This window comes from Lupinus angustifolius, chromosome LG16, assembly GCF_001865875.1.
Source record: "Lupinus angustifolius cultivar Tanjil chromosome LG16, LupAngTanjil_v1.0, whole genome shotgun sequence".
NCBI lineage: Eukaryota > Viridiplantae > Streptophyta > Magnoliopsida > Fabales > Fabaceae > Lupinus > Lupinus angustifolius.
The window spans coordinates 6,770,247-6,790,688 of record NC_032024.1 but is presented as its reverse complement, the minus strand read 5'-3'; the positions used below and the strand labels follow the sequence as shown (position 1 = coordinate 6,790,688).

General features: G+C 30.7%; 2 protein-coding genes, 2 non-coding genes and 1 pseudogene across 9 annotated transcripts; 2 read left to right on the top strand and 3 right to left on the bottom strand.

The window, feature by feature from the left end:
- Nucleotides 1,688-6,719, top strand: LOC109330307 (transmembrane protein 56-B). 3 transcript variants are annotated; one of them, XM_019564453.1, is made up of 9 exons: nt 1,688-1,823; nt 2,796-2,955; nt 3,674-3,762; nt 3,853-3,991; nt 4,814-4,888; nt 5,031-5,152; nt 5,239-5,314; nt 6,091-6,150; nt 6,376-6,719. In XM_019564453.1, exons 2-9 carry the CDS (start codon nt 2,833-2,835, stop codon nt 6,511-6,513), a joined length of 822 nt encoding a protein of 273 aa, XP_019419998.1. In that variant the 5' UTR covers nt 1,688-1,823; nt 2,796-2,832; the 3' UTR covers nt 6,514-6,719. The 3 variants fall into 3 exon arrangements, with proteins under 3 accessions (XP_019419998.1, XP_019419999.1, XP_019419997.1); XM_019564454.1 differs by lacking the exon at nt 1,688-1,823 and having other exon boundaries at nt 2,586-2,955; nt 6,376-6,553; nt 6,585-6,719; XM_019564452.1 differs by lacking the exon at nt 1,688-1,823 and having other exon boundaries at nt 2,586-2,955.
- On the bottom strand, nt 7,241-7,313 carry TRNAF-GAA. The gene has a single exon. It is a non-coding gene; the product is annotated as a tRNA-Phe (tRNA).
- On the bottom strand, nt 8,413-12,746 carry LOC109330309 (bifunctional bis(5'-adenosyl)-triphosphatase/adenylylsulfatase FHIT-like). 4 transcript variants are annotated; one of them, XM_019564456.1, is made up of 5 exons: nt 12,715-12,746; nt 10,752-10,862; nt 9,171-9,317; nt 8,745-8,843; nt 8,413-8,668 (listed from the first exon to the last, which is right to left on the bottom strand). In XM_019564456.1, exons 2-5 carry the CDS (start codon nt 10,860-10,862, stop codon nt 8,555-8,557), a joined length of 471 nt encoding a protein of 156 aa, XP_019420001.1. In that variant the 5' UTR covers nt 12,715-12,746; the 3' UTR covers nt 8,413-8,554. The 4 variants fall into 4 exon arrangements, with proteins under 4 accessions (XP_019420001.1, XP_019420000.1, XP_019420002.1 ...); XM_019564455.1 differs by lacking the exon at nt 12,715-12,746 and adding an exon at nt 10,979-11,184; XM_019564457.1 differs by lacking the exon at nt 12,715-12,746 and having other exon boundaries at nt 8,413-8,656; nt 10,752-10,928.
- On the bottom strand, nt 12,687-12,759 carry TRNAF-GAA. Its single transcript has one exon. It is a non-coding gene; the product is annotated as a tRNA-Phe (tRNA).
- Nucleotides 17,349-19,663, top strand: LOC109330308 (annotated as a pseudogene).

Genomic DNA, 20,442 nt, shown 5'->3' with positions numbered 1-20,442 from the left:
AAAATATCTAATAATAAATACCTCTACATAAAAAAATAATAACAAATTGACTAAACAATGTTACAAAAGTGGAAAGAAGTAATATCTCTAAGATAGATTAAAAAAAGAATAAAACCTCACAAACAAATGAGCATATGGTATGAAATGCATATGTAATCAAAAGTCATAAAGACCTAGAGATACAAAAACTCACATAATAGAGGATCGACATCAGTGTCAATAGAGTAAGGGTGAAAATCCATATTATGGTAGAAAATTAAGTTATCCGGTATATTCTAACGAAGATCACTTAAAAGTTAAAACTCATATGCTTTGTGATAAGGAATATGTCATTTGAATTCACATACTTATAAGTTTCTTATCCACATTTCAAAAATTTAATAACAAACAGTAATATTTTTATCTTTTATTCCCAAAATTGATTATCCATTCATATTTTTATTTTTATTAAAAATAAACATTGATAATGTTTTTATTTGATTGAATTTTAAAAAAAAAACCCCACTATAATTATGATCTTATACAATTTATTTATCTATTTTAAGAATACACCAAAATATTAACTATCTAATATATTTTTTATTTATGATCTTTCATAATTTTTTTTGTTTATTTATTTATTTTGGGTTAGATAAAATTAGATATTAATAATAATTTTATTGGAAAAGAAAAAAAACACAAGATTTGTAATTATGTAAATAAATATTTTCCAAGAAAAGGGCCTGATTTTCAAGAAGGTTGATGTTAAGAAAATATTATAGGAAGATCTTTCATTCATGGGCTAAAACATTCTTACATGTAGTAAGTGAAAAAAATATATAAGTGAGTTTCATACCACATCAAGACCTAAGACCTTGATGTATTAAGTTTAGAAGTTCATTCACTTATATACTTTATAACTCGTCAACTTCTACACAATATCATACTTCTCCATTTACATGTTAATCTATACTATATATAAAGATAAAAATATTATGTAACTACTACCATGAACTGATCGATATGCACAAAATATTTGTCTATGCCCTAGTCTTAATAAAAAGTAGGACTGGCAATGAAAAAAAACTATTCGATATTCGTTCGAAACTCGATTCATTATTTAGCTTGATAAACTTGGTCATGAACCAAATGAGCTAAACTTGAGCTGGAAATTGAGCTCGTTAAATAAACGAGCTGAACTTGAGTTGGATATAATTTGACTCGTCAGGTACATGAGTTGACTCAATATATATATAAAAACTGATTTTTATATTTATTATGACACATATATTATTTTTATATTTATTGTTATTATACATATAAACAATAATGTTATATTTATATATAAAAGCATTTTGTAGAAATTAATTAACTATTTAATATGTCCAAATGAACCAATTTGAACCGAGCTAAATAGTTCGTGAACTTTAACCGATCTCAAGTTAAAAAATAACTTGTATCAAATTCAAGTCGAGTTTCGAACATAATCATTCCTTATCGAGCTGAATAGTGCTGAACTCTGGTTCAATTCAGTTTGGTTTGTTTCCGGTCTTAATAAAAAATATTGTTTTTTTATATTTTATAAAAAAGGGAAAAACCTATACAAAATAAACAAAGTCAAAGTTTGTATTTGGTACTATCCTTAAACAAAACCCTAATAAATTACCAATATGATTACTAGTTTATTACTGTGAGTGAATGATTAAATGTATTTTATTATCAAAAAGGTGAATTGATTATTCCATAGTGACTTGAATAACCAGAGACTTTGTTTTTTCGCATTAAAATGGATTCTTAACACATTCTTCTCCTTCGTTGTTTTTGTGGATTCCCTTTCCTCTCAGGTCTCATTCTCTTTTCTAAATAACACCCAATCCTCTATTTTTCTCTAAAGTTTCAACCTTTTAATTTAATGGGGCAGTGTTATTATGTTTTTGTCTTCTTTTTTTGCAGTTATTGTTGCTTTTGGTTAACCTGTTTTGTTCTTTATATGCAGGGGCACTTTATCACCCTTATATATACATATAAAGATTCTGTTTTTATGTATGTATATTGTTATTATTGTTATTTGTTAGTATTATTAGTATTATATGTAATGAAATTCTTGTTCCATTTGTCCTATATGCTATTTCATCTGATGGGTTTTTTTGGTTTGTTTTCAAATTTTATTTATTTGTGCAACTTGGTCTTCCTATGAGAATTGCTACACTGGTTGATCATCATGTGAATACTGGTTGGTTAACTTGTAATTATCACATGAAATGAATTAAATAAAATAATCACTACATTTTTTGTAGATATGTTTTCAATGGGATCATGATTTTTGTTTAGTTGTTTAATGTGGTTCTGTGTATAGGGGAGACTTCACATTAGTTTCAATAGAGTTGTCCTCGATCTTTAGCAGCATAATAATATCATTGGTGCAGTCTGATTTTGTGATTTCCAACAAGGAATTTGGATGAATTTTCTGTTTCTTTTGGTTTCGTCTTGTATTATATGTAATGAAATGCATATTTCCTCTGTCCTATTTGCCATTTCTTTTTGTTTGTTTCCAAGCAAAAAATTGTGTAACTTGCTTTTCTACCTATAGGATTATGAAATGGATAAAATTGTTGTCAAACTTGTGGTGGTGAATCGTAATATGAAATGGACAAAATAAAATAATGACTACAATTTTATATAGAGATGTTTTCTATTATCATGGATTTTCCTTTTTCTTTTTGTTTAGTTTGGTTATTTGTTGAGGGAGATTTCACCTATGCTTCAATTAACTATTTTTTAGTTGTGACACTTATTCATCAAGTCTTTTGGTGCAGTTTGGTCTGATTCTTTGATTTTCGACGAGGAAATTGGATGGGATTTTCTGTTTCTCATGGCTTGTTGGCTGGTTTGGTTTCCTCATATGAAATTGTTAGCCCAAGAAAAGAAATTCAATGGCTCGCATCTGTCTTCACTGGCATCATCTTTTGTGTTGTTGTAAGTCAAATGAGTTGTTCACCAATTTACTGTGACTTTTTATGTTGAAAGTGCTTCTTAAGGTTTTGTAAACCATGTCTCTATAAAAGAATTTAGGATTTTGAAGTGATGGTGGAGGAACAAGAATTCAGAATATAATTTATGACTATCAAAAGGAAAATAAAACGAATTTTTTTGGGGAAGGGGGACTGAATAGAAGATATTATATGAGGGAATGAACTTTTTTATGTGTTTTATATTTTGATCTGTGATAGAGTATTATGGCGTCGTTCGATTCATGTAGCCGACCCCACCTAGTGGGATAAAGGCTTAGTTGTTGTTGTATATTTTGAACTTCCAATTATGGCTCCCACATCCCACTGAATTGGGAATTATAATGGCCAGGAAAGTCTGTTTGGCAGTAATTTCTTTATAAGCCGTGTCTTGGAAGAAATGAGCTCCAGCTATTACTGTTGTAGCTTCTAATCGGCAGTAATTACTCTTTTGGTTTTTTGAGAGGGTAAATTAAGAATGGAGGCACACTTTAAACTTTTATCCTCTTAGGTTTATATTTATGTGCATAGTGACAGTGTGCCTTTGTTACCTTTTCAGTTTCTTCTTCTTGTTAAATGAATGTCCAGTTTTATCGGTATGGGTAGATAATGCAAAAAAAAAAGTCACGTGAAGATTGCTTCTCAGAAGTTTTGAATCTTGATCCTTTTCAATTTTATTTTTGAAGGTTTATAGGTTGACAGCTATCTTCAGTTCTCTGTTGTTTGCGGGATATAGCAAGTTGACCAACACACAGAAAATTGAATGGAATAACCGGTAAAATGCATTTTCACAGTGATTTCTATTTGTATTGATTTCATATTTAATTGAGTTTTTGCAGGAGCATTAACAAAAAATTTAATGCAGGGGATTCTCAACATTTCATGCTCTTTTTGCATCATTTGCATCGCTTTACCTCCTGATCTTTTCAAATATCTTCAAAGAGGAGTCACACGAAGAGCTAGTTATTAATAGGTCATCTACTCTCTCAGATTCAGTACTGGCAGTAAGTTCAAGCAATATTATTTTGTTGTTCTCATTGCAACATTTCATTTTTTTGATTTTATAGAAGTTTATTTACAATCTACCCAATTTATTTTGTTCTTTTACATTCTTCTAACTATATTTTGACAAAATTGGACATAAAAATTGATCGAATATGCAGACTTAATGAAGGATCATTTTTTATTTATTTCCAATGATGTCCTCACTATATCTTTTTTAGTATAAAAGAAAGTTTGGGGGTGAATTCCTAGATTCTGTCATCTCTCACTTAAAGATATATTTTCCTTCATACGGAAGAAAAGATATATCGGACCTTCTGAATCTAAAAAAGTGAACACATCATATTATTTGTGAACTTCTCATGAGGCAAACTGGAAGTTGTACAATCAAAACGAGAAATTTGAGTAGAAGATGAAGTTGTACAATCATAGATATGCAATTTGTGTATGGTAAGTCACGCAAATGAAGTTTTGAATAATTGGCAGATCACAATGTTGAATATGGAAGGTCGAATTTGTTATTATGTATTAGTGTAGTCTTATGGACGAGTTTGTAGCATGTAGTTGTTTCTGATGCAATATTCATGTAGTTCCATTCCTAATCCTCTTTAAGTACGCAGGAGTTAGGACAGTAGTAAAACAAGAAGAAACCTTAGATTTGTTTAGTTTGTAGTACTTTCAGAATTAACTTCATTCTTTATGTCCTGTTTTTCTTATATTTTCATCCGCTTTCTCCATCTTTTGATATCTCCTCTTTACCGTATTAATAACGTTAAGGATATTAATCCTCAGTTGTTTACGCGTTCCTTTTTTCAACTGTCCAGATTTCTACAGGTTATTTTCTAGCAGATGTGGCGATGATTCTTTGGAATTTTCCTGCTTTAGGTGGTCTGGAATATGTAAGTTGATAGGTTTTATATCTATAGTTACTATTATCATACTTTATGGTGCACATCTTTTGTTACTTTCATGATGCATTGAACTCTATCCGAGTTCTGTGATTCAGAGGCAGTAAACCAACTTCGTTCCTTTCTTCGACAGGTTCTACACCATGGGTTATCCATGTTATCACTTATCCAATCTTTGCTGAGTGGCCAAGGACAGATCTACATACTAATGGTTCTTTTCACCGAGAGCACAACCCCCTTTGTAAATCTAAGATGGTAATTGGAAAATCTGTTCAGAAATACATTTACTTTCAAGTTCTTTTTCAATATTGTCTTATCAATTGCATTATGTGCATATACAGGCACTTGGATGTTGCTGGTCGTAAGAGCTCAAAACTTTATATTTGGAATGGCATTGCATTGTTCTTTGGGTGGTTGGTACTGTCTAATTTACTCTTGATCTAATTTTTACTCCATTATTGATATACTTTGTGTACTTATTGCTTATGGCCATGTATGGTTTTATTTGGTACTTTCGTTTGTGATTTTCTCTACTGGTTCTTGTCTTCTTGATGAATCATATTCAAGCAAAAGGCACAAGTAGCAATGGTGACAAAGATTGTTGAAAGGGTTTTGACAAGATGAATACGACAATTTTAAGTAGAGATTTTCTCTCACTGTGCATCCCAGTGCACGAGGCTCCCACTTAATGGGATATAGGGGTAGATATGCACAGCCTTACCTTCGCAAGCGGAGAGGCTGTTTCTAGGATTTGAACCCATAACCTCATGGTCGCTAAGTAACAACCTTACTGTCGCCAAAATCACCCTCTACATTTTCCCTCATCCTTTTTTTCTAAATAAATTTTTTTCGCAAACTAATTTGGTGACTCACTTGAGCTTTAGAAGTCTTGTAAAAGAGAAAACAACATTTAAGTTGCCTGGTTAACTATACTGTCTAGAATATGAATATGATAATGATAAGTATCCATATGTTTGCATGCTTTAAATGCTGAAGTTATTTGTATTTATACAAGAGATGGAGTAAATGAGTCTTTTGATATGGTAAGAATTTCAAATCCTTGTAGTGAACTTCAATGTTGCTTATTTATAGTTGTTATAATGGAAGTATGAGACTTGTTTTATTGATACTTGTGATAGTTATAGTACAGTTCCTAATATGCTTTATCCCTTAATGTTTTTTGTGTGCTTCAGGTTGCAAGGATTATCCTGTTCATGTTCTTTTTTATCCACATGTGGAGCCATTTTGATGAGGCAAGCATTTTCTCTATGATTCTCCATCACATATAACTTCACGGTCTACTTGCGAGTTAGAATTTGGAGGGAAAAGAAGAGAAAAAGAAGGTTTCAAAACCATAAAATATATTTGTGAGGTGGTTTTGAAGCCTTTCTTTTCCTTCCGAAAACCAACTCATAAACGGACCCTTATAGTATTCATCTAGCTAATGAATCTAACTCATTTTTTGGTCCTAATTTTAGGTGAAGAAGATCTTCCCATTGGGTTTTTACACCTTGCTTGTGGTGCCTCCTATATTGTCAATTATGAACATATTTTGGTTCTGGAAAATTGCAAAGGGTATGGTCAAAACTCTTTCAAAAGCAAAACATAGCAAATGAGTCTACTACATGTCCTAAGCATCCAAAGTATACTGATTCATGGAATGTCCATTGAATTCATTGATTACAGTTGTAATCAACATTTAATATTTGTAAGAATATGCTATATATTTGGCATTACCCCATTAAATATATTGTGACTACTAGTAGAAAGTTTTATACATAGTTGATCATTAGAGTGTATGTATTTAATTATTTACAACTTTGTGGAAGAATAATTTTAATTTAATTCCCTTTTATTTTTAATCTTTCAATTATTTCATGTCTTGAAGAATGGTTTAAATAATATATGTTGCAAAAACTATTGCAATAACAAAACATCTTGGATTATGCTATAAGAAAATTGAGATTCTTTCGGTATCCAGTTCTAGAATGTGAGGAAAATAAAAAATTATAAATTATGAAATTATTTACTTAAAAAATTAAAAGTTTATCTATATCACACATCAACATTTCTATTTAGTATTAGATAATTTACTATGGATAATTTTATTTAAATATTATTACCTAGTAACATGACACCTTGGATTAAGTAATGAAGATTAACTTATTCCAGTTCAAATTTAAATTCTGACATGGTAAGTTTTGTAAATTTGGGACAAGTAATGACATGGGCCGTTTAGTTTATTTTAGAAAATAGATATTGAAATCATTATTACTACATAAATTTATTGACGAATGAATATTGCTTGTTTTTTCAGTGAAAGTGAAATTAAAATAAAATGAATGCGGTGAACGTGGATCGAACACGTGACCTTCAGATCTTCAGTCTGACGCTCTCCCAACTGAGCTATCCCCGCTTCATGTTCTAACATAGTAGTTATAATAAATTATTTGTGTTTGTATTAAATGGCCCACTTTAATCAATTTAAAATTAAATAAATAGAAATATGGGATAAAATAAGTTCAATTTAAATTATTTTTCTTGATTCAAAATTTGTTTTTACAATTTTATTTTTAAGTTAAAAAAGTAAATACCCAATTTGATCCTTACAAATTTTCACGTGTACCACTTTGATCCCAAAAAATTAAAAATCAAAACTAGTACTCTAAGATCATAAATGTGAGTAGAAATAGTTCATATCAAATGTTATAAAAATGCTTAATTTGACACATATTTAATATTTTTTGGGATTATTTTGAGTTTTTCAATTTTTCAGGGACTAAGTTGATTCACAGTTTTTTTAAGGAACCGAAATAGTTATTTCCTCTAAATTTAAAAATGCTTGTGTAATATACAATATACTTACTAATTCCATATTAATTTTTCAAATTTCTAGTTCCCCTACTATTAATACTTAAGCCAATATTTTCTTTGGTGTATAACTTAATCCTAAAAATTTATTTTTTTTGTTATGGGAGGGGGTTGTATAATATCCTTAAATTTACTTTGAGTGCAGGTCAGCAACAAAAATTGGATGAGAAAAAGTAGAGATAGGCATGTAGAAGTGGGCAGGCTACAAAATAACTGGAAGAAATTTATAATAGAAAAGCATATGCACTAGAAATAAAAAACCAGAAATTAGTATATGATACCATTTTTCAATCTTTTGATTTAATCTATACTAGGGAAAGTCTAGCCAAAGCTGACAAAAATTACATTTAAGGGTCTGTTTGAAAATTAAATTTTGCAGGGAAAAGAAATTAAATAAGTAATATTAAAATTATATCACACATATATTTCATGATTCTTAACCTTCTATTTCGCTTCCTATCTCTCCAAAACTCAATTCGTGAAGATACTATAAATGTATGAAGTTTAGATGGTAAATAAATAATGAACATATAACTATAAACAAGTTTCAAAAAAACATAGAATCAAATTATATTATCAAACAACTTGCATTGAGATTTAGTATAAGTGTACAACTCCAAACCCTTTCCCTGGCTGCCAGAAAATACATGAAATTGTTCAATCTTTTTCAGATAAAATGTTTATTATGCAACACACAATCATCAAACTTTCTTCCTTTGTTATCTACATTTTTATTGAGATTTTCTTCTGCTAATTTTTCCTATTTTACTTTGCCACTTAAAAGTCTCAAAAGACAAATTTTCTATATTCATCAGCCTCTTGAGCCATTTCCTCAAGACTCCTATCTTTCCTCTCTTTATCCAAGGCAAAATTTTGTTTCAACTCCTCCTTTTCATTAATCTGCACCATTGATAAAACAAGAAATAAAAACCAATGTCACAATAGGGGGAAAAACAAATAAGAGTTTCCATCTCACTTCATCATAATTGTCATCATTTTTCGCATAATCGGCATTTCGGCAAGGAATGACATGAATGTGAACATGAGGTACTGTCTGCCCTGCTTGTGGTCCATCCTAAGTTTAAGAAACACAATTTTATTAGACTTGCATATGGTAGAAGAATAGCATGCAAAATGTGTCTAACCAATAAATCGAATATTGATTAATACGTAATCGATTGAACGCTACTTGAAAATGGCTATTACGTTATCGATTGAACACACTACTTGAAAACGGCTATTACGTAATCGATCAAACACTTCTTGAAAACGGCTATTAGCCTTAGAAAGTCACATTAAAAGAACATACTTATGTTTAAGTAACTTCATGTTAAAACACAGAATGTGAATATAACACTTAGCAAAAACAAATGGACATGGTTAAAATCTTTGATAGTCTTACTTGAATACCAAATCTAAGTGATGATGCCTTATGGTAGCTCTCAAGCTGCTTTCCCACTTTCTGTGCTATGATCCACAATTCAGTAATCTCATCAGCAGTGAGATCCGCAACACGCTTTGCTTCGCGCTTTGGACAAATGAGCACATGTAAAGACTGTTAAAGTTAACAATATTCAACTTGGTAGCAGGATTAAGTTATAGTTGTGATCCTAATAATTGAGACTTTGAATTTTGTTTGATAGGTAAAATTTATTCAAAAGTCACGGTAAGAGAATTACAACAGCAGAAATAGGTCAACAGTTCAAACCAGATACAGAGCAACAAAACATGGCACTGATACAATACATTTCATACTAAACAAATTTCATTTCTAGTGCTATACTATTATGCTATCCAACCCCAACCCCAAATTCAATAATCATGCTTCCTAATAAAAACTTCAAACATACTCTAATATAACAGATTGAGACTTTGAATTAAGCAAGTGATATGTGAAACCAATATTTTGTCAAGCATGACTTTGTTCATATAGTTCCAATGGGCATATGAAGGCCATGTTATATTGATTCTTTTATGAAGCAAGTCAGTGTTATAAGTATTAAACTCAATGTGATATATGAAACAAATGGATTATCACTGTATCAGTAGTTAACTAATCAAATGGATCTGGTGACAAAATTGCCAATAGTAACCATTGCAATTGTATAATGAAGTATATGTGCAAGTATATATGGTGTTGTGTAGACTGTGCCTAGGGAACTTATTGTGAATATGTATTGCCACAACAACAACCAATCTTTTATTCCACTAGCTGAGATCGGCCACATGGGTCAAACAATGTGATAATACTCTATCATAAATTATGGTCATTGACAAAACATTAAACTTTAAGCATTTCTTTAGTTATTTAACTGGTTTTAGTTTTCCTAACAAAAAAGTACCACAACTTGAAATTTACACAATAACAAAATGCATTTATCATCCCAACCCGGCATGTGTATTATTATATTAAGACTCCATTCAAAAGGATATGACCTGCAAAAATGAAAGGAAAAATCTATTAACAACGTAAATTTACTAGCCATGGAGAAACAACTACAGTTTTTGGAAGTGAAAGAAGGAAATAAATCCCCTTATTATCATATGAATAGTATATGGACAATACTAACTAATGCTATTAGGATTCTGATTACAGGTTCAAATATAGAAATTAAAGTTAGTGTTGGGAATTGGTGTATTTAAGACATATAAATTTTGAAGTTAGGATTTCCATTATCCAATGAAAAGTTTTTATATCTTGATTTCTTAACTATTGCCTAGAGTATTGGGTAGCAACTATAAAGATCTCATGTCCCAAACTATGTCCCAAACCATGTCCAAAGTCAATAAAAACATGACATATCAATATTTTTTCTGTTTTTCCTCCATTATCCTTGGTTCGGGACATGCTTTGAGACAACAAATCCTTATTCATGTAGCAAGACCATATAGTTGAAAATAAAACAAAAAGAAATCCAGTAAAAATGTGAGTGAATAATGGACATATTAAAGCATGATGATCAAAGAAGTGAGGGAGAAAGTTACCTGGCATAGCAGGGCGCAGGTTGACAAAGGCAAAAGAAAGATCAGTTGTATAGAACACTGAAGAATGGTGTATCTTGTAAGGTCCAAAATCATAGTATTCAGCAGCCATCTGTATTTTGCAATAACAACAACAACAACAAAAACATAGAAAACTTAATTCCAAATTTGCATGAAGGAATTAAACAAAGAAAATATTTTGATGTTTTGGGTTATTTGTTTACTTACCTTAAGGGAGCGTGAGAGGTGATAATGCTCTTGATAAATTTACAAGAAAAAAAGCAGTATATGATTTACAATTTGCATGATTGTGCTTTGAACCTTTTATATGTAGAAAACTAGCAACTATATTTTATTATGTAAACAAGTTACACAATATTAAACTCTTATTTAATTTCACCTCACTTACTCCATTACTCTTTTTCTATGGATTAGATTGGAAGTAAAGGGTCAATCACTAACTAAGAGGTCTTCACAAAAAAGTGTGCATGATAAAAAAAATTGTTGTCAATTCTCTCATAGTCACATTTCTAAAATATTGTTGACTTGTCTTCTCTTTAATTGTCTCTTTCTTATATTCTATAAATATTTTGCAAACCTGGCCCCCTTGGCCAGGTTTATGAGTATAGTTCTATGATTTACACAAAAACATGACTCACCACCATTAGAATATAAAATTTTGAAGGAGAAAAGGAATATTCATGTTTTTATACTGGTTTGAAAAATCTTGCTCGCCCCTGAATACTATAATTATTTTTTGGGGTCATTTCCTTTTCACTGACAATAAAATTAGTCTTTTGAATAGGCATTCATGTTAGAACCTATGTGCTGCAGATTGAATTTCTCAATATTTAGTGATTACAGGCAGAGCAGAACATCCACATGTAAAGGTTAGGAATGTCTTTGAACTATATATTTTAGCTGAAACTTCATTCTAACTTCTAAGCAAATGGTTTAACTTGTTGAATAAGATTTTGACTGTTGGGCATAAATTACAAAATATTCCTATAAGACTAGATTTGTGTATCAGTAGAAGACATGTTTGAGTGAGGAATGCATACAATCATGCAAAGATAAAATACTGACCTGGAAACATAATTTATTTGCTATACAAATGTAAGATCGTGATCCAGATGTGCAAATATGAAAATATTAATGTCAAAAATCAAAATCACAAAATTTAATATGATGTGCAACATATATTAAAAATTAAAATAATAAATACCATATATATGAAAATATTAATGTCAAAAATCAAAATCACAAAATTTAATATCAATGTTACTTAATATAAGTTATTAAAGAGTCATTCATCTATTCTCATTCAATTACGCAACCTACTTTTACTTGTTGTTGCAACAAGCAAAATCAATACTAACTACAAAAGAAATAAATTAACATGTAAACAATGTGAATTACACTTTCAATCAGCTTCTCATACAGAATCAATGTGAATTTTAAGGAAGTGCATTAAATTGTGAACTTGAGGCAGATAGAACTCTATTTCTACTTCTAGCAGAAGTGTTAGAAGAAAAAGTTTTCAGTATCCATATTTACAAGTACAATGTCACTTTCAACTATTCAATTTATGTAATAAACATGAATCAGAGATAAAAAGTAAAAATAAAGAGAGAAAAGGAGGTGAATGGTAATGGCGTTTTTACCACATGGATTTTTGCTCTACAAGTAGCTATGATTATCAAGTACTTCAACTCTCCCCAAATGTGAAAACCCAAAATATTTCTGGAAACCTAATTGAATGCAAACACATTATCTAAAACAATTGATGGGGAAATTAACAACTTCCCCATTGCACAGAAAAAAGTTTGAAAGCAGAAAAACCAAATTGTCTTCAACCTACACCAACTAAATCAAAAATTTGAACGTGGGTTTCAATTTTTCACAATCATTTCCATCTTCTGTGAAGAAAAACGATTGCGGTGAACGTGGATCGAACACGTGACCTTCAGATCTTCAGTCTGACGCTCTCCCAACTGAGCTATCCCCGCGAGTTGTTTGTTTAACTATTTTTTAACATTATAATAACTACTCGTCATGCTTATCTGATGTAATTTTGTGAAGAAATTATTTTTCTACTATATTATTTGTGATATTTCATACCATGCATGCCAAGAAATTGTTGATATAATGCATAAGACCCTCTATATCATCAAAAAGACTAAAAGTCAATAATTAAATTTATATGAGTGATATCTATAAGGAGGAATACTGTCAGCCACGATTCCATTGCATATCTAGTATATTGAATGGAAATTAATCGAGATTGTGTAGTTCGTAGAGCTGTTGAAGAATGTTGCAGAAATGAAGGGAAAATTTGGCCAATGCGGGGTAGCAGGAGGGACGGGGTTCTTCTATCTTCATTGGTGTCTCATTTATGCCCTAAAATGTTTCACTGGGAAAATAAAAATAAAAACATAAATTTATTTTTTTATATTATCTAGTGTGAGACTATTGAATAGGGATATGAGGATAGTATCCTGTTGAGATATGGGATCTCCACCAGTAGTAAGAGATGCTTCATCGTTTGAAATTTTGAAACTTCCAAGTTCCAACTTAAAAAAAACCTTCTTCATTTTTCAATTTATTATTATTAATATAGGTATAAACAATTACTAAAATAAACACTATACAAATTTAATTTAGAATTTATAACTAGGTGTAATCTATTTTGTAAACAAAATGCTTTAATAGGATAGATTAACTTTATTATTAATGACAAAACCCTCACTCTCTTATTTTAAAATGGATAAAAGATTTACCTTCGCTCTTACTAAATAATATAAAAAAATCTATAAAATTAAATAAAAATATTAATCAAAGAATTGAAGAGAGAATAAGAAAAATAGATATGTAACAAATCATATTATATTATAATTGTTTTAGATAATAAATCATATCACATTATAAATTATTTGAATTTTAACTCTTTTTACACACTAAGCATACAAGTTATCTTCATTGTCCAATAAGTGCATGTAAGGGTGAGCATGACTCGATCTTATCCGCTCACTCGACTTGGTTCAATCATAATCAGGTTTAAAGAAGGTCCGATCTCATTGAGTTTATGATCGAGTCTGAGTTCAAAAATTTGACTCAATCAATATTTAGAGTCAAGTGGTGGACAAACATGATCCAGCCCGACTCGTCATATGGTCAATTGCGTATAGAACAATGACATATCTTTGATAAAAAATATCATTAATTCTCTAATTTTTCAATGATTAACAAAATATATTATATATATATATATATATATATACTGTTTCAAATGTCAAATTAGATATGCATAATATTAAGTAAAATAGTGAGAAGAATTTATGTAAAAGATGTATGCATTACATTTAAACAATTCTAGGATCGAGTTCAAAAGTTATCACAATCAATACTTAGGTCAAGTTAGCTTCACGTCTGGGATTAGATCCGGGTACAAAAATTATCATACCAACATTCAAAACTATGTTTGCTTAGGGAATGAAAGTGGAAGGAAAGAAAATAGGAAGAAAAAAAAGAGTTAGAGGAAAGAAAACTAGAAGAAAATGAGATTATAATTTTATTGTTTGATATGATTGAAAATAGTAGAATAGTAAGAGGGAAGAAAATGCAAGTTCGAACATTAGGTATGTAAAAGGACATAAATGCCATCGTTATATAACTAAATTTCATAACTAAGTAACTATTTTAAAAGAAATACATACCTATACATTATGTCTAATTTTTAAATACTATTTTTTAATGTTGCAAATTACATAAATAAATAATTTATTTTTAATAATATTGATTAATATTTTAAATAACATATATCTAAATAAAGTATAACTAATCTTTGACAATCACTAATGTATATTTTCTAACAATCATTAAAATCTTATATTTTCTTCCCACTAATGTATCTAAATAAAGTATAACTAATCTTTGACAATCACTTTTATATTTCTAACAATCTCACTTCTACATATTTGCGTTTTGTCTTTCTAATTTATTTATTATTTGCACTTTGTTGGTTATCTTAAGCAATTATGTTTATTTTTTCTTTTCACTCTATTATTATTAGTAATATACAATTACTATTTATTTGTGAGTTTAGAAGCAACGAAAATAAAATTAAGTTAATTAATTTCACATAAAAATGAATAAAAACAAAAAAATCACTACATTGTATATATTTTCACATAGATTACGTTTCTTTAAATTCATTCATGGTGGAATGACAAATTTGGAATTTTTTATGATTTTCTCTCATTTCTTAATTTTCTTCCCAAACTAGGAAGGAGAACTTTAGTGAGACTCATACACACTTTTTCCTTTCCTTCATTTTTAGTGTTGAACCAAATGATGGAAAATGATATTTTCCCTAACTTTTTTCCTCCTCTTTTCTTTCCTCTCCATTTTCATAGACCAAAACACAGTGTTAGATTGGTCAAAGGACAAACTTTACCGACCCAAAACGTCTGATTCTCAGTCTTGGGCGCATGCTTCAATGATAAACACATAAATGGCTTAAAATTGAATGGATTGGTTGCAAAATTTGGCATGTTTGTGAGCATTACCTATGCCATGTTTGTGAGCATTACCTATTTACTATTACTATTATTTAGAAGTAACAAAATTATCCACAATTCATATAAATCAATTTGTTAAATCAAATAGATTTAAGAGTAAATACTCATTTTAGTCCCTCATTTTTACCATACCAGTTTTGCCCCTCAAAAATTGAAAAACCCAAAATAGTCCACAAAAAATGTGGGTCAAATTAATCATTTTTAGCATGTTTTATGACACTTATTAAGGATTAATTTGACAACCAAAAGAACTAATTTGACCTCATTTGAAAATTTTGTGGACCATTTTAGGTTTTTCATTTTTTGAAGGACCAGATGTAAGGTCAAAAAACATGAGTGACTAAAATATGTATACACTCTAGATTTAAGTGGATGGTGTTGATAATAGATGGATTCAAATTCATTTATTATATCCAATGAATATCCATTTGGATGAATACCCAATCCATCCAACAAAAAAAGTTCCCCAAAAAACAATATACAGATCCACATTTGCTATGCAACCTAATGTGCAAAAGATAACCTACTCTCTTTCTAATAAAAGATTCTTTCAACAATATTATACTTTTAACAAAACATTCTTTCAAAAAGTTTCAATAATTGATATAACATTTTGTCATGATTGATAACAATAAAAAATACATAATTGTACAATATAGTATCTTGGACTTCACTTACATTGTTGTTTTTCAGAGCTTTCATATGTAAATTTGAATTCTTAGATGATTTATTAAATAATAATTTTAAAATAATTTTTCTTTAAATAATGTTTTATTAAAAATGCTTTAGTTCAAATTAAAAAATGGATTGAATATTCATTCATCCAATCCATTAAAATGAATACATGAAATGAATGAATTGTAATTCATTGAATAATTTAAAAATGTAATTTTATGTATTTATATAGATTGATGAATGACTTTTCATCTGTCCATTAGAATTCAAATTCATATACATCTAATTGTCACCCTTACTCTATTACTATTATTATTATTATTATTATTATTATTATTATTATTATTATTATTATTATTATTATCCTTAATAAGAGATAGTTTTAGTTGAGTAAAGTAAGATTGTTTTATGTTACAAAAATTTACCTCTTTCCAATTTTATTAACAAAACCATTGAACTAAGATTAAGTAGTTGTCATTTCAAACGTGAACTTGAATCCTGGAGTATTTTCTCATTGTGAAAAAAACTTAAATCAATGGTTTTAAAAAAATAAATAATCACAAACTTGCTTAAAAGAAATTGATTTCCATAATTGTGGAAGAGAAAAAATATGTATACACTAATTTTATACACAATCAATATATATTCCACCATTTATTTTAATCATTATTAACTCTTAAAAAATAATATAAATAAATGACAAATCATGTATTGTATATAAATGTGATAGTGCATACATTTATGAATGTCACATGTCCTAAGATTTGGTATTTCATTGTATACCAATCTTGTCAAAAAATGCCAACTATTAAGACAAAAATCATAAAAACATAAAGTAATTCTTTTTTATTAATTGAACCCGGACCTAGACCCGAAGCTAACCCGACCCTAAATAGTCAACGTGTCAGCCTTTAAACCCGACTCGACCCTAGACCCGATTAAATATAATGCATACTCATTTTAGAAAAAGACTTCTCAGTATTATTTATTATTATGAATATGTAGTTTGATATATAAAATGATATATGTATTATTAATCGTGTATATATTATGAAAAAATTAAAGAATAAATAATACTTTCGACCAAAATGGTATCATTACTTTATACACTTTTGAGTAGAAATACATACAAACATGATGAGTGAGTGGCCCTGGGACGAGACGGGTTGGGTCATGTTTGGTCCCTACCCGACACTAAATATTGATTGAGTCTATTTTTGGAATCCGAACCCGGCCCTAGACCCGACGCTATTTAGACCCGATCATAATTAGGCAGTACCGGGTGAGCGGGTAGTGGAGGGTAGTGCTCTCCCCTAATTCATATACACAAACTTGCTCTCTCTATCTCCTATCTACATTATCTTGTGAAAACCTCAACAATGGCGTCTTTCAATTATGCAGTGATGGCTACCAGTAGTGAAAGCAAGTGGAGCAAGTCTTCACTTCGTTCTTCTTTGCCATCTCTTTCTTCTTCTCCATCTTCATCTTCTTCTTCTTCTCCCATTTCAATTCGCTTCCCTCTCTCTTCTCCTTCTTCTAAAACACTCCGAATTTCCCACACCAAACCCATTTCTCTTCTTCAATCTTTCACTGGCCTCGCCCCTCTCAACCCTCTCTTCCTTTCTACTCCTTCTTCTTCAGGTACTCACACCCTTACTATATATATCAACCACTCATTTGCTTTGTTTGTTTTTTCTTGCTATTTGATATATTTCATTTCTTGCGTTGGAACTCCATTTTGTGCTATGATTCTATAACCTAACTCTATAATGCTGCTTACAAGTATAATTGTTTTTTTTTGGTATAAGTTTGTTATGATTGGAGACCAGGAAATATGAAATCCATTTACAAAATCTGATAGTCCCCTAGAGTTAGCTCACTTTGTAGAGCTTCTCCTTCCTCTCTATTAAAAGAAAAATGGTGGCCCATTGCACGAGACTCTTATGAGTCGGGGAGGATAAATGTATTCAGTTTTACGATCGCAAGTCTCAAGTGAAGAGTCAATTTTTAGGATTTGAACCCATGATCTGACCTCCAGGTTAGAAGTCTCAAGTGAAGAAATAACCTTGCAATTGTGCCAAATTGAAGCTCTTCACTTGTGAGGATAAGACTTCACTATACTGAGCCGTCCACTCTTTTAAAGGAAATGAAGGAAAAAACTTTGCCTATAAAAAAGTTACAATGCCACTCTATGGTTATATGATAAAAAATGAGCCGTTGTTCATTAATTCATGTAATCAAATGAAATTGATTTATGTTTTTCTTAAGCTTAAAAAGAGTGATTTGTGTTGTATATCTTTTATTTAAATCAAAGGGAGCAATTGGGGCTAGATTAAACTCCTTGATCCTTGCCATGTGACAATAAGTCATGACTCATGAGTCTTAGTTGTGGAATTGGTCTCTTGCACATGAATGGTAAGGTAAGGCTATTTACTATACAACATTGTGTGTATAATCCTTCCCTAGATCATGAGCATAGCAGGTGTTTTATCACACTGGGTTGCCCTTTTATCTTTCCTTTGAATTGGAAGCTAATTTCGGTGTACGACTACAATTTTAAAAAGTACTTCGTTAGACAGCTTATTTTCTTCTTCTTTTCTTTGTGCAAGTCATGAGATTTTTTTAGAGAAGCTAGAAAATGTAGTACAATTGTAAAATGTTGGAGAGAGCACAATTGTGAGTGAGAGAGCTCTTTAATATCAAGAAATTCTGCCATTGATTACTCCCCCTTTTCCTCTTACGGTTAATTGGATTTGTTAATTAACCACTATCGGTTCATAATACAAGAGTAATTTGTAGGGCACAATCGATAACTTAATGTTGTTATTGCAAGATCAAGGTGAACAAATCATGCTGTAAGGTTGCTGCAGAGGTTGTTGTTTGAGAATGAATTCTGCTCCTTTGAAATTTTGTAGTTTCATTCCCATTGATTTCAATGTCACTGCGTTGACCATTAATGCATTTCCCTTTTTGCTACAGAATTCACCGGTTTTGATCACTGTTTTACCATCATTGACAATGGTGGTCGAGTTTATGCCATGAGACATGGGAGAAAAGTGCCCAAACTCAACAGGCCCCCCGACCAGCGTCGCGCACTCATTTGAGGCCTCACAACTCAACTCCTTAAATATGGTTGCATCAAGACCACCCGAGCAAGGGCTAGTGCAATTAGGAAGTGGGTTGATAAGATGATTACTTTGGCAAAGGATGGCTCACTTCACAAAAGGAGACAAGCCCTTGGGTTCATCTATGAGAAGCAGATTGTTCATGCTTTATTTGCAGAGGTTCCAGAACGTTATGGTGAGAGAAACGGCGGTTATACAAGAATTATAAGAACCCTACCGAGGCGAGGTGATAATGCACCTATGGCCTACATTGAACTTGTGTAGCCATTGCCTTTTGTTTGGTGCAATTATTAGCAATCTCACTATAATTTTTTAGACTGGTGTACCCAATGCTAACAATTGATTCTGCTGTCTTTTTGTATGTTTAGTTGTATTTGTATTATGCCTTTTTGATCAGTTCCTAGTTTGCATCTATTTCTGTATGGAAAAACAATCTCTATTATATCTTTATTGATCATACGTAAAAGGTCACATTCTGCTCCAATTTACTTATTATTTTGGTTGCAATGCTCTGCTACATTTTGTTTTTACCATTTTGGTTAATAAATGCAGCTGCATATTTTAAAAACAAATAGGTATTTCCACTTGAAATGTTTTCACCAAAACAATACTTTATATTGAACCAAATGGAGTAGTATCATAAGTTCTAACTCAATGAAGGAAATAATGGCATCTGAAAGAAGCAGAAGAGCATACATTTTCCAGAACCTAGGACAACATGAAGAGGCGTTTTCCTGCCAAAAAAGGGATTCTTGGCAATGGAGAAACCAAATATGTGATATAGGATATGATGATTTTTTTTGGTATTATCAAATATACCCCTTTACTAAATGAATTAATATCATTTGGGGTGCGTGACTGCCTCTCCCAACAAGTATCACTCTCGAGAATAGGGGTGTCAAAACGGTTAATCCAAGACTTTATTATTGTTTGGTTATTTTATAATTATTATTGCATACTTGTTAGAGAAAATTATTATCTAATATGGTTAGAGAGACATGTTTTGAATTATTATTATAGAAATTTTGAATTATTATGTAATGTGGTTATATAAAATCTATTGATTTACTGCATAATGTACTTGATAACTTAGCATTCACCATTGTTGCTTTTTTAATCTAAACAGGAAAATGCCCGCGGGCCGCCCGTTAGCCCGTTTTAAAACGGGCAGGGCATGACTTTTTGTCCGTTAACCAAATGCGGGCATGCCCGACCCGCTTAAATTATTGCGGGCATTTGCGGGCGCGGGCTAAACGGGCCGGGCGGCCCGTTTTGACACCCCTACTCAAGAATCAAACTATTGACATTGTGG